Source organism: Biomphalaria glabrata, chromosome 8 (assembly GCF_947242115.1).
Source record: "Biomphalaria glabrata chromosome 8, xgBioGlab47.1, whole genome shotgun sequence".
NCBI classification, from domain to species: domain Eukaryota; kingdom Metazoa; phylum Mollusca; class Gastropoda; family Planorbidae; genus Biomphalaria; species Biomphalaria glabrata.
In genome coordinates this window covers 6,852,046-6,867,722 of record NC_074718.1, presented here as the reverse complement: position 1 = coordinate 6,867,722, position 15,677 = coordinate 6,852,046, and the positions used below count along the sequence as shown (strand labels likewise).

Genomic DNA, 15,677 nt, shown 5'->3' with positions numbered 1-15,677 from the left:
ATACAATTCTTAGCGTTGTTTTTTTTTTTTTGGAATTGAGAGTTACAAACCAACTTTTCTTCCTGTTCCCTTTCGCGCCGCCGACTACGCAGGAACGAGCTCTATGCTAATGTTATCAAACTCTCAATTCCAAGAAACGCAAAGAATCGTCTGCAGCCAGGAAGAACGGATCGATGTCGTGCCTCGGGAGCAGGAACAGAACATAGTTTTTGTTTGAAGCCAGGGCGGCGTCTTAAACCTATGGAGCAAGTTCACCACTAGGGGTACGAAAAACTAGTTTAACTTACTATATCAATCTGGAGCAACCAGTCGACATATAGTCACGGCGTTTAGAGAATGAGGAGCCACTCTCAAGTTATTAAAATGAGGACTTTGTGGGAGGGGCAATGGCGTAGCTAGGGATTTAGGGGCCCCCGGGGGGGGGATGTCCTTTTTAGGAGCCCTAACATTTTGACATTCGATATCATGTCATGAGATGATGTACTTACTAAAATAAATAATCATTGAGAATCTTTTCAATGAATAATAGCCTACAGGTGTCTAACGAGATTATGCACAAGTGACAAATCTCAATTCCTATCACCTCAAGTCGTGCTTTCTGTGCAGCAGCATCTAGAATTTCTAGATCAATGCTGTCTAGTAGTTTTGACTCCACGTGAATAGCAAGATAACATGGCAGTGGCGAAATAATTAATATTCAATGTAAAAAAAATAAAATAAATTAAGGCATTTATTTGGGAGGCCAGCCTCGTGGGGGGCACGTGGGGACTTTTGAATTCGGACCCCATCCCCCCCCCCTTCCAACCCAGCTATGCCACTCGGTAGGGGGGTATAATCGTTAGATTGTGTCTTCGAATATCTTGTTTCTTTACATTACTTTACAATAACATAGCTAAGCGGACCCTTTGTTATTTGACTTGAGTTCAAAGTGTAAAAGCTGAAAATAGATCAAATGGAGCTCGAACATATTCTAATACATTCTGTGCAGCAAGGCATTTTCAAGAGGGTCACTAGAGTTATGAACCCTGACTAGATCAATAGAGTCCTTTCGAACCAATAAACAAATAAGTTCATTTTATGTCGTAACACTTTGCAATGTGGGCACTCGACCTATTCAACTGAAGTCTTCAATCAAGCCGCGAATACCTGTCAAACTAAAAAAAAAAAATCAATTTTATTAGCTATAATTGGGTCACCTGTCAAGATCGAAATCCGAGTTACCTTCCAACATGACGTCACTCAGGTGGGAGGAGGCCCTGCCCATGTTGATTCGAGATTATCAATTGCAATGTTTATTTACTGGTGTCGAGAAGATGCAGGTGTTTGGACGGTGTTTTGTTAGTTAATGCTCCAGAAAATTTAATGTAAAATCCGGATAATAAAAAAGAATTAAATGTGTTTAGTCTATTTATTTGTCAATCTTAAATCTAGCATAGGCATTGACTAACCACATTTACATAAATAAGGCACATATAGCGGCATCGAATAATATCAGCCATACATGTAGCAAACTTAAGTAAGCAATATTAGACATGTTTTTTTAGCAATATAATTCATACATCTGGCAACGCTAGCCATACACCTCCACAATCTAGTAATATCAGCCATACCTCTAGCAATATTAGCCAAATATTTGACATGAATTTTAGCAACGCTACAAGCTATACATCTAGCAACATTCACCGCAATTTAGTATTATCAGCCATACCCCTAGCAATAGTATCCACTTATCTAGTAATACTATGCTTACATTGAGCAACACTAGGCATACACTCTAGCCACATAAACAGCAACCAACAGTTCTAGGTAAATATTGATTTGGCAGTTCGTAAAGTCAGGTGTAGATCGTCCACAGCTTAGAATAAGTCTCCATTAGGTGAAATCAATACTTTAGAACTACCCAGAAGTACGCCTAACACTGGATAGGGCAGGGGGCCACAATATTTCACTACTGATAGATAATACTAAGAGAGGTCAGAGAGAGAGAGAGAGAGAGAGAGAGAAGGGGAGAGAAGAAAGGGAAAAAAAGGAGGGGGGGGGGAATAAGCTTATCGTAAACTAAAAAGGTTCACAATGATTTGAATAAATAAATTTCTACTAGGGAATGTTGTATGCGAGTTATTGTTTTCTGAAAAACAAACGTCGTTTTAACAGCAACTTTTATTGTGATCCATACATTTCTAGTTCTAGCATCTACAGTTCACAAATCTCCAATCACCAGTTCAATCTAATCAACGGTACAAGTCTTATATCCATTTCTAGCTCTACCTATTCATTAGCATCTCATTCAATTATTAATTAGGCATGTACACCAAACAAAGCTTTGGTAACAATATTATTTCAGAAGCTGTCAGCCGTCCCGGGCTCCGGCTGGTCACTAAGGTCATCTAGTATACATACGAATTGAACGTGCTTCAATTAAAATTAATAATAATAATCATCTTTTTTGTCCGTAAGGAAATTGTCTTAAACTCACGTGACCAACTTCTCAATCTCCAACAAATAACGACCTTCATATCACAGAGACTTGTTCACATTTGGAGTCGTTCGCATCTGTTGATATCAGGGGCCTAGCTAGGAATTTTCGATCATTTGGAGGCCGGGGGGGGGGGCCTTATCTCTTTGGGACCCCTGCATTTTGCGTAATATTTAATACTTATTGTAAAAAAAAAAACACTCGTTTGGGGGCCCCCCGGGGGATTCTCAAATTCTCCCCCCTCCTTCCCCCACCTAAGCTACGCCACTGGTTGATATTTACATTTAACTTTTTTAATACCTTGTTAAAAGCGGTGGAGTTTATTGCACAAATAGTCGCTAAGTGGACTTATCATGGCTGAGATTGAATGTGGGTCTGTCCAGTGTCCTGTGATTGCCATGTCATATACCATTATGTTTGGACATGTCACAAAACAAGACGTGGCTCCGACCAGTTATTGTCATGTCAGTGTGACATCACAACGAACACTGACGATTACTAAGAAAACTGTCCTCGTTTAATGTTAGCGAAAAGGACTTGGCTATGTTTTATCAGGCAATATTTTTAGTTTCAATATCACTGCCTGGTACGGCAATCTTAGCATTAAAAATAAAAATAAACTTTATAGAATCTGAAATGCTGCTGGTAAAATCATTGGCCAAAAACAAACCCCATTGGGGCAGTTGTTTGAGACTAACACTTATAAAAAATCTTAACAAGATCCTCGAAATAAAGAATCACCCTCTGTGTCATGATTTTGTGATTTTACCATCACAAAAGAGATACAAGACACCGATATCAAAGACAGACACAAACACTCTTTTGTTCCCCTTGGCAATCTAATCATTAAATAGGAACAATCTGGTATAAACTTTGGCACATGTAAATTATGAGGGAGTCTGGTGTGAATGTACACTTTGGTTTATTATAGTTATAATGTCTTTTGTTTGGTGTAATGCACAAATTGTAAGACAAATTTCCATACGGACAATAAAGATTATTATTATTATTATTATTATTATACAGCGCGATGTCTGGACACGTCACAAAACAAGACATAGATCAGCCCAGTGTCCTGTGACTGTCATGTTAGTGTGACATACATCATACAGCTCGATGTCTGGACACGTCATACAAGACATGGGTCCGTCCAGAAGAGTTAATCAAGAACGCCAAGTGTACACGAGTGAGACTAAATGGATTCTCTGAAAGGAATGTTCACTTGCTAATAAGTATTTTTAGACTCATTACATGACTCGGGTTCAAGAAACCAATTCTGATGGTAACGTGGTACATGGTGTGGTATGCGATTCGGACAGTCGTCACTAAGTCCAGAGTTCAACTTTGCCCGCTGTTATCCCCTTTAGGAGGTTAGGATTAGGTCGCTATACTCTTCAGTACTTAAAGAACGTCTAAGACTTTCATGTCAAAAGCAAACCCAATGTTGAAATAAGCAAAATATAACAAATCCTTTAAAAAAAAAAAAAGCTTATCAAAAAGGGAAGAACTCCATCCTTAAAACTGTATCTACCAACAATGTACACGTTATTTCCCTTATTTGATATTAAACAAAATAATTAATACCAATAATTTATTGACTAAATGAGTATTTTTTATTGATTAATTTTGTTTTGTTAGGTGCAATAAATAATTGTTTAAAGTATCAACGTGATCGGGGAATGCATGAGGGTGAAATAGCCTTAACAATTATTTAAAGGGAATACACCCAACACATTTAGCCATATCTGTTAATACTGGAGTATTAGTTTCCATTGTTGCTATTAAACAAAATAATGAATAACAAGTAATTAATCGTTTAATTGTCTACTTTTATTTTTATTGATTCATGTGTTGTCTAAGTCAACGAATAATTGTGCGAAGTTTTAGCTTGATCCGAGAATGGGTGTGGGAGAAATAACGTATACACACTTTTTACCAGACAGAGTGAGTTGATATAAGCTGTGTAAAAATGTATATAAATTAGGCTACACGTTTAAAATTCAACCACATCAATGTTTTACTGCAATTAGGTGAAATGCACAAGTGCCTCAAGACTATTTCAAATCGAACTAGCACACATCATAGCACCTATTTCTGTTGATTCTATGATTCGATTCGTTTCAACCAAATCCTAAAGTGGAATTCGCAAAACTGTAATCGAGTAATAGAAATATCGAAACAAAATTTAAGCCCAGACAACCTTAGCTGTAGCAAGGGACAGATCTTAAACCCTTTTAAGTACAGAGTAATAAACGGTCTTGTATATGTTTTTCTCCTTTATCATTGCATACATAAATTTAAACTATTCAACATATTTTAGGTCTTGTGAAAATGCATTTCTATTCTACGCCTGAATCTATAATCAACGCCTTAGGGTTAGTAGTGTAATGTTTATGCCCGTCAGTAATTCTCAAACCTTTGTCATGCGTACGCACGTGAATGCTCAAAGTAATTAAGTAAGTGTGGCCAAAAAAAAATCTAAATTATAATTTTTTTTTCTAATGTATGATTGAAGACATTGCTCAGGGGCAGGGGCCGCCAGCACAAACAGACCATAATGTTGTTTATAAGGTGTGTGTGTGTTTCTGATGCAACTATGAGTACAAGTGAGGCGGATCATTTGTTTCGATTAGCTGAATAGGTTCTGTCCGATGTAATCCTTAGGCAGTATGTCGTAGATGAGGTTAGGGTAAGAGTCAGGGCGCAGACAGACCATAGGGCTGTTTGGGGTACGTTATGTTTCTGATGTTGGCCCTAGGAGTAAAACTATGGCGGACAATGTGTTACTATTAGCTGAATAGATCCTGATGTAATCCCGAGGCAGTCTGTCGTAGCTGAGGTCATCAATAAAAGAGTCAAAGTGGAAGCCGGGGGGAGGACAAGCGAGAGACAGAGGGGCGTGTGGGTTTGTTTTAGAGTCAGTTGCACTTTGTTCAACCCTTAAGACGCGTGTGGTAGTTTAGCCTCTAAACATTAGAATTGTAATTCCATTCTGTATGTACTCAAGTGTTAAAAAAAAAAAAAGCTCAGCACTTTAAGAGTTAAAAGTATATTTCCATTTTGTTTCTACATACATCTTCACTTTAAAGACAGACATCTTCACTGAAGTTGAAAGCTGTGTATATATGAGTCAAAGACGTTTACATTCAGTTTTGTTTTAAAAGAAGTCTCTTCCAACTTTAAGTTTTATATTAACAATAGAAAACTTTTACCAGTTCATGTGGATTAGTTGGTCTGAAGGACTTCAAGTGTCTCGACCTGCCCCCAGTGCTTTACTAAGAGGCATCGTCACGGAGTTCTAACACAAGTCACACTAAGCTCTGCCTCAACGATGCCAGTTAAGAAACAGTCATGCGGACCAAGAGACGACCGATCCAAAGTGGGCGTTCGTGCAGGTTTGCTCTGAAACCAGCCAAGCGTGAACGTACTCGCAGGTAAAAGAACTAGACCCACATCGTACCAGTCAGGTGAGAATCAGACGACAGTTCAAGTTCAGAGCCCAATTTTTGTGTGTGCGTGTTCAGGACCCAATGTCATCTGAAACCAGTTCCCACTGAACGGGGGGTTCAACAGTTTGAATCCTACTTTTGAAGTTACAGTTTGTAACCCTCACCCCCACACACATTGCCCCCCCCCCCCAGCGTGGTACGAGAGAGAACACACACTCTAGTGTCAGGAGAGAAAAAAAGATCTATTCAGGGAAGTGGGCGTATCAACGCGTTCTAAAAAGTAACGAAAAAAAAAAACTGAACAGCATTTTACATGAACAAACATAGTACTACGTCATTATGAACAGAACGGCTTGCCATTTTATTTAATAATAATAAATAAGCAGTGAATTAATCTGTCAATCACTAGTTCACCCCTTCTCCTCTTTAGCTACGTAAAAGCGCAGTAAAACAAGTGTTGAATAATTATGTTGCGTGACAATAAGACATGCTTACATACTCTGCTATAAGACCTGAACGTATGACTACGCCGTATGACCTGATCTGTTCCAAGAGCTATTATACAAACCTACAATATATAGGCTGTTACGTTCTTAAGACCTAATAAAGATACATTATATAAGGATTATTGAAGAATCTCTTCTTCGCTTTTCTGTGGACAAGGTCTTTGTCTGCATTAAGTGTGGATAAATATATGCGTTTCAAAACTGGGTCTTCGTTGTCACGTGGTTACTGCACTCACATGAAATAAGCACTCACATGAAATAAGCACTCATCCATAATCCTCCAAATTGAAGATAATGCCTTATAATTATGATTTTTATTTAAACCACTGTTACATAAGATCTGAACGAAGTAGTCGTCTCCTTTCCTTAGGATTTAAACAGAAAGATTTAAAAACTTCTTCATCCCACTTTCGGTCAGAGTGTTACAAGATCATCTGTCGTCATCGAGAAGTACATAGAAGTCAAACTCATAAAGCGCTGGTTGTGAGTGTGTATGTGTTTCGTATGTGAATGTTGTTCGTATTTGCATCTATATTGTTATTGTACAGTAATTACGCTGAGATGGTCAATTGTAGTCAAAATGAATTTCCATTTGATTGGTTCAATAAAAAATATCTTATCTTAATTATTATTATACAAGATTATGTAGTAAAATTCGGTAACAAATTAAAATAGCAATATGTGCTATAGTAAACTTTGATATGCAAGTGTTTGATATAAAAAGTAAGTCTCCGTAACGAATAACGTTCAGAGTCAGTGACAGTTATGTACTCGCTTCAATAAACACAATTTCAGTCGTTGAATAAGCAACTAAGTCATATATAAACAGGTAAGTCTTTTAGTTAGTCGTTTGACACGACGCCAATCTAAATGCTAAGAGACATCTTGAATGCACCCAATACATCGTTGTATTATATCTGAATATAGAGACATCTTGAATGCACCCAATACATCGTTGTATTATATCTGAGTATAGAGACATCTTGAATGCACCCAATACATCGTTGTACTCTATCTGAGTATAGAGACATCTTGAATGCACCCAATACATCATTGTACTATATCTGAGTATAGAGACATCTTGAATGCACCCAATACATCGTTGTACTCTATGTTTGTTTGTAAAATGTTTTACATGTTTCGGATGTTCCTTCAGAGTTGAAGATAGTTTACTTCCTAGTCCAAACCTCCCGCAGGACGACGGGGGATGGGAGCGGGCAGGATTTGAACCCTCGACCATCGATAAATCCGAACGACAGTCCAGCGCGTAAACCTCACGACCAGGCAGCCATATCTGAGTATAGAGACATCTTGAATGCACCCAATACATCGTTGTACTCTGAGTATAGAGACATCTTGAATGCACCCAATATATCGTTGTATTATATCTGAGTATAGAGACATCTTGAATGCACCCAATACATCGTTGTATTATATCTGAGTATAGAGACATCTTGAATGCACCCAATACATCGTTGTATTATATCTGAGTATAGAGACATCTTGAATGCACCCAATACATCGTTGTATTATATCTGAGTATAGAGACATCTTGAATGCACCCAATACATCGTTGTATTATATCTGAGTATAGAGACATCTTGAATGCACCCAATACATCGTTGTATTATATCTGAGTATAGAGACATCTTGAATGCACCCAATACATCGTTGTATTATATCTGAGTATAGAGACATCTTGAATGCACCCAATACATCGTTGTATTATATCTGAGTATAGAGACATCTTGAATGCACCCAATACATCGTTGTATTATATCTGCGTATAGAGACATCTTGAATGCACCCAATACATCGTTGTATTATATCTGAGTATAGAGACATCTTGAATGCACCCAATACATCGTTGTATTATATCTGAGTATAGAGACATCTTGAATGCACCCAATACATCGTTGTATTATATCTGAGTATAGAGACATCTTGAATGCACCCAATACATCGTTGTACTATATCTGAATATAGAGACATCTTGAATGCACCCAATACATATACATCGTTGTACCATATCGTGATTCAAAACGAAGCCACGAGATCTCGTTAACTATGCTCTGTTTCACAATTTACTGTCAATACAAACTCTATGATCTGGATCAATGATGAAGTGAAATCAAAACTATGATGACGCGAAAAGCCAGTGAGTGTATGAGCGTGACTTAAACGAATTTCCATGTTTGCAGTGTGTGGCTGCAGTAAGATCATTGTGAATCAGAAAACGCCGTGTTTAGGTGAGGACCACTTACCTGGGGAAGTCCATAGCTTTCTTAATCACTGAGATGTACATCGAATCTAGATGAATCCTTTATATCTACACCACTTCAAAGCGGAATACTGAAGGATGCATTACATATCCACAGTGAGCTTCAATACAACTGGTTTCCACACCCCCACATAGGTCTGCCCCTGAGACAATACAGGGGTGTAGTCTCCAACGTCCCTAAACAAACCATGCTTTTTGTGTTCATACAAAAAAAAAAAAACAAAAACAAAAAAACGTCGCCTTTCAAGCAACTCGGGCGAGGGTCACCAGCAATGTCAGCTCGTGTGTCCGTCACACCAGGTGAAACTAAACGATTGAAACACCAGACAAGTTCTGACTTCAATACCGACACACACGCACGAGAGTCCTATTTTTCTGCCACGATATCAGAGCGCTGGAGTGCGCAGTGACACTAAGGGTATAAACACAGAACTACATGGTGTTCAGGTCAAATCACATTGATACGATCAGAATGTCTTCGAAACACGGGGACAAATCGAAACCAAAACACTGAAAACTTAACTACAGAGAAGGGGGCTGCAAGGTTGGGAGCGAGTGCCGAATGGGGGAGGGGGGGGGAAGAGACGTGTCTGTACAAGCTGTCATTTGATTTTTTTAAATTGTAGTAATGCACTTTTTGTTGTTTGTTTGTTCATAGCCACACGCTTAATTAACCAAGAAGGAAAGAAAGAAAGCTTCTTGTTTAAATACTATTTGATAACTTTATTGTAATCTTTGCCATCTCTCTCTCTCTCTCTCTCTCTCTCTGCCTTTCAGAGAAGACATTGACATTCGTAAATGGTACACAGACATTCATCTCGAGTCTTGATTCCCATATAAATTTCTGAGGACTATTTTCAGTAAAACAAAACAACAACAAAAACACCAAACACACACAAACACACCGATGAAGACATAATAGATCTCTAGCTTATAAGTGTTGTAGTTAGTTGTGTTTTTTCACGTCTATAAAAATGTGTTGTTTTTTACCGAAACCTAATCACATTGGTCACAGAGGACATAAATATAAGTCTAAAGTTTCATGGTGCATTTGTGATCAAGCTGAAGGACGAGCTCATTGCCAGCAACCGAATAGGACGTTCGTGGCTGCAGACAACCAGAAGCTGAAATTGATGCCCCTGGACACTGAGGCGTAGGGAACCAAGTGGTTTTCCTGAGATGGTAATGCCAGCTGATCAGCGATAGGGCCGGGGAAGGCGATTAAATGTTACCCTACCGGATAACTGGGTCTGAGTGTTTCAATCGAGGAAGCCTGCACTGTATCAAGAGCACAGTTCAATGTTAGAGTGTTAGTATGAGAATGTTTGTTACAGCGGGTCTCAATTGTCACCATGTGCGGCTAACTCAAAACAAAAGCATTAACAGTACAATCTTATTATAGCGTAGACGTTTGAGAACAAACTACTTTGTTTTTTTTGTTGTTTTTGTTTTTCTGCATGAGGTGGGGGATGAGTTTGACGGTGGCGGGAGTTTAAGCTCTTACTTTCTCCTCCCCCCCTCATCATTGTTGTTGGCTAAAAATGTCAACTCTAATAGTCAATAAGTTAAAAGACAACTCCTAAGTCACCTGCAACCTACAAAGTATAGCCGCATTCAAAATGCTAAGTCCGAGAGTAACTTTAAAAGTGAAAACAATAAACTGAATGAAACGAAATCAGTGATGGCCAAAACTACGGCCCGCGGGCCACTTCTGGCTTGTGACGCTGTGCTATCCGGTCCCTCGAGACTTTTTAGAAAACAAAATATTTTAATTAAGGAAAGAACTGCACATTTGCAGCTGTGTTTCTCAATACTGTAAGAATTATATCACTTTTACTATATAAAACAAAATATAATTAATTACAACTAATTATTAATTTTAAAGGGTCCTTTTTTATCGATTCGTATTTTGTTTTAGGCAATTATGCAAAGTTTTAACTTGATCCGAGAATGGGAAGTGGGAGAAATAGCGTGTACAGATTTGGTTCGGTTCAGTAGGGCTCAATGTTAGCGGCGATGTGGCCCTTGACTAATAAGTCAAGAATGACTATGTCCTCAGGGCTGGAAAACATTGGACAGCACTAAGCTAGGAACCCCCTAGAAAGAAATGCGGAGCAAATAGTCGAAGGCAAACATAAGATTTACAAGAGGCATCTCATTCCATGTTATACATCTCAGGCACCTATGTTGAGTATTATATTGAAAACGTCACGACAGATACATACATGTAAACTGATAACACCGCTTAATCTGGGTGTATATCACATTCTGAATCGCCGTCTCCTCGGCCTGCAAGGCACCGTGCGAGCGCGCGCACACAAGCGATTACCACAGGTGAAATATTTATAACCTGTTGGACAATAAAGCAGACAGTATTGATCCTCCGCGAAATAGTGGCCGATATTCCGATACAATGAAGACGCTTGTTCAACACTCACACGGGTCTGGTCAAGGATGGAGGACAAATACAAGGAGGTCGCTGCACGCGCGTATGTGTGAGCTGGTCGGCACATGTTTGTGTATGAGAGTGTATATGTGTTGAAACAAATTATAACAATGTTGTTGTTATGTGATTTGTTTAAGGAAAAGAAATCTTTCATCAATTACATATTTATGAAATAAATTTGGTTTTTATACCTATGAATGAATGTTTAATAAAGACTTCTGTTTTAAATTTTTCTTTTAAGTGGAACATCGTACAAATTTTTACATTGCCAAAACAGTGAATATAACAGAAAGGTATTCAGAATTTTGTTTGCCCGTCCACTGACATTTAGGAGGGGGGGGGAGGTGATGATTAATGTAATAATATCCAATTCTACTTAGAATCCTAAATGCGGCTGGTAAAGTCCTTGGCAAACAAACAAACCTCATTTGGACAGCTGTTTGAGACAAACATCCATAAAAAAAGATTCTAGAAATAAAGAATCAACCTTTGGGTCAGGATTTTGTGATTTTACTATCACAAAAGAGATGCAAGACACCGATAGCAAAGACAAACAGACACAAACACTCTTTTGTTCCCCCGGCAATCAAATCATTAAATAGAAACAATCTGATGTAAGCTTTGTCACATGTAAACAATGAGTGACTCTGGTGTGAATGTACATTTTGGTTTTTCTGTAGTTATAATGTTTTTTGTTTGGTTTAATGCACAAATTGTAAGACAAATTTCCTTAAGGACAAAAAAGATTATTATTATTATTATTACCTAAATAAACAACGCGTAAGCTAATCAGTACAAAGTAATACACCTTAATCAAAATAGTAGATATAAGACTATATGTACATGCAGGTTTGGTACGCTAAATAACATGGACATTTTACTTTGCTACACTAGTGACAAAAGGTTGTCGCGATCCTCCACCAACAGTGTTTATAGAAGTTAAAAACTGTCGTCCTGTATATTCGATTTAAAAATGTTCTGTTAAACTCTATGCTGCAATGACATATTATCACGCTATGGTTTGTACCAAATAGACAACTCTGTTCTGTACCAGTGAATTAGATGTATAGCTTTTCACAACGCTTTAGTGCAAGATAAGGAATTATGGGATATTGTTCCACACTAGATAATAATAAGCGGCAATGCTACAATTCAACACTGTTTGGAGGTCAACAATGTATAGCTTATATATGAGTGTGTTTAGTTTGATGCCTTAGCCAACTCCTCGTTTAACTATATAAACTAACTCTACTATATCCGTAGCCGTCAGCCTCCCCCCCCCACCCACACACACACCATTCTTTTCTTCCTTATCTCTGTCATTATTGAATGGGACAAGTAGCTAAGATATCAGCCTGCTGTAATGGCTGGTAACAAAAGATCCATTGTCTGACCAAGCCAAGCAACCAGGATTTGTTTAGTGCCCAGCTGAAAGACAAATATGGCGGCTAATGGTCTGAACAAAAGCAGAGGACGTGAGCCTGAATTGGGGGGGGGGGGGAGTTTTCTTCATTATAGAAATATTTACTCTGAAACATTACTGTCAACATTGTGTTTTAAGTAGCCATTGTACACTCTCATAAACACACACAGTGAATTGAAATATAGATATTTAGTTTTTACTTCAGCAAGAAAGGAAACAAATCTTAGTTCGCTTTATAGAAGAGGTTTTCTACACAGGTACAATTGGTTGTAGCGAACGCGGCCACTGAAGGAGTTGATTCCCCATCACCTAATAAATCGTTTGCGACTCCGAAATGTATGTAATCTATTTGTAGAAACCGACTCCTCGATCAGTTTTCTCAACAATAAAGCTATTATAATACCTCTACTCAAGTCGTAACTTCGTGGAAACGTCAAAAACCTAAAACCTAGATGGGAGGACACTTGATGTCGAAAACGGCTTCAACGATTTTCCCTAGAAAATTGATAGCTGCTGCATATCGCCGGGAGAAGAATTACTAGCTCGTTGTTCACAATGGCCAAACTCTGGTTTGACCGTTATAGTTTTTCAAAGTCAAAAAAAAAACAAGATTACAAATAGAGTTTGTGTTACACAAACTCAGAGGCGGCCCCCGTCGAAGTCGGATCCCTGTCGGATCTGCATATTCGCAAATAATATTCAAGAGGTGATTTAATTTTGATGTAAAATGTTTTACACGTTTCGGATGTTCCTTCAGAGTTGAAGATAATTACTTCCTAGTCCAAACCTCCCGCAGGACGACGGGGGATGGGAGCGGGCAGGGTTTAAACCCTGGGCCATCCATAAATCTGAACGACAGTCCAGCCCGCAAACCGCACGACCAGGCAGCCATCCGATGGTCAAAAGTAATAATGTTTCAAAGATTCATTTGCCGTAAATTTAAATTTAATAAAAAAATATTAGATTAGTTTTAGTATATTAAAACATTACAATATTGATCAAAACGTTTGGAAATGAAAATCTACACTTTTTTTTTACACTTTAAGTTTAGAAATTGAAATTCTACATCTTAATCTAGTCTATTTTAGTCTAAACTAGATCTAGAACTAGACTCTAAAATAATTTTAATTAGAATATAAATCCAGATCTAGATATACTGTAATAAAAATCTAGATCTAGTTTTAAAAATCTAGATTAGATCTAAATCAAGATATCATTCCTTTTTTAAACGCGAGTCACATAACGAGGCTTAATAAACATTACTATACCGAGTTCTTTTTTCATTTCATTTGAAGAATTAATTCCATATAACGTCAGAGGGAAAAAAAAACACTACGTCACACGGCCTAGCTAGACTAAAAATCGCCTTCATCTATAAGAGCCATTTATCGAGTGTTCATAGACTTTGGTGCACCGAGTGCGTTCTTTAAGCATTTCATTTAAAGAATTCATTCCATATGACGTCAAAGGAAAAAAAACACTACGTCACACGGCCTAGCTAGAATAAAAATCGCCTTCATCATTACGAGCCTTTTATCGAGTGTTCATAGACATTGGTGCACCGAGTGCGTTCTTTTAGCATTTCATTTAAAGAATTCATTCCATATGACGTCAAAGGAAAAAAAAACACTACGTCACAAGGCCTAGCTAGACTAAAAATCACCTTTATCAACACGAGCCATTTCTCGAGTGTTCATAGACATTGGTGCACCGAGTGCGTTCTTTTAGCATTTCATTTAAAGAATTCATTCCATGTGACGTCAAAGGAAAAAAAAACACTACGTCACACGGCTTAGTTAGACTAAAATATGTTTTCATTAATACAAGCAATTTTTTCGAGGGTTAATAGACATTGGTGCACCGAGTGCGTTCTTTTAACATTACATTTAAAGAGTCCATTCATATGACGTCAAAGAAAAAAAATTCCATTACCTCACAATAGGCTAGTATCGGTACCATAAAAAAAATGTCTTTATTTACACGAGATATTTAATGAGGGTTCATAGACATTGGTGCACTGAGTTCTAATAGATATTATTTAAAAAGGATCAAAGCCACATTGTTTTTGCGTTTTGTCTGTCAGTCGGTCTGTCCGTCATCTTGATATTAAAAAAAAACAACTAAAAGTTATTAAAAATTGATTAACCTTTATTTTACGTTTCAAAACATCGCAATAATTTTTAGGTATGAACACAATTGAAAAGTTTATATAATAGATTGTTCCAGATGTTTGTATAAATAGTAAAAGAAAAAGAGAATTTCAGATAAATGTAATACCGTTAATTAAATTTTTTGGATGGTCTCGTATAAAAATTAGATGTACTACAGCCACGTGGAGAGATTTTCATACCTTACTTTGGTGTTTGGATTCTGTTTTCCTTAAAAATTGGAACATAATATTAACGATAATTAGATTTTTTAATGTTTTAGGTAGAAAGTTAAATGCACTGTAAGAGAGTAGTGAGTTAAAATATTTTTCATAAAAATCCGTAAAAACATTATTTCGTAAATGAGAAGATTATTTGTTTATTAATTAGAAGAGGGAGTTCAAACAATTATTTGGCGTTAGTAGATTTTTAAATAAATTCGGAAATTTCTGGCGACGATTTGTAAGAAACAAAATCCGGAACTTTCTTTATCGATTACAAAACTTCTATGTTATGTTTTACAAGAAAATTAAATGTCTAAAAAGTAATTTTCAGTAATCAATTCTAGTAAATTACTTTTTTTAAAAGCCTTATGCGATTTCAAACAATCATTAGGCATAATTCATGTTTTATAAAACAATATCCGGAACATTTTTACACTTAATGAAATATAAGTCAGTATAGAGATTATGATTTAGCATTAATATGCTATTTACATAAAAAACGGAACAACATATTATTGATAATATGTTTTTGCAACGTTTAAGCATGGAAATTGAATGTAATATAAGTTAGAAGAGCAAACAAACATTTGTTAGCGTTGATTAGTTTTGCACAAAAAAATCCGGAACAATAAATTTTAGATACTTAAAACTATTGAGATGTTATGGGAGGAACATTAAAGGGTAAATCAGATTTTCAATAGCTTTTAGAGTTCTAGTTTTTTAAA

The 15,677-nt window shown here is 37.1% G+C and overlaps 1 protein-coding gene across 4 annotated transcripts in view; it reads right to left on the bottom strand.

Moving 5' to 3' along the window:
* The window catches only part of LOC106057937 (ceramide phosphoethanolamine synthase-like), a 66,602-nt gene that overhangs the window by 22,364 nt on the left and 28,561 nt on the right, over positions 1-15,677 (bottom strand). The window contains exon 1 of one of the 4 annotated variants that reach the window (XM_056037655.1): positions 8,696-9,198. The exons of 2 other annotated variants lie outside the window; for them this stretch is intronic. In XM_056037655.1, the coding sequence (XP_055893630.1) occupies positions 8,696-8,736 (41 nt within the window). In that variant the 5' untranslated portion in view covers positions 8,737-9,198. Of the gene's footprint in view, positions 1-8,695; positions 9,199-15,677 lie in introns of those variants that run through there. One more of the 4 variants, XM_056037653.1, reaches the window with a different exon arrangement.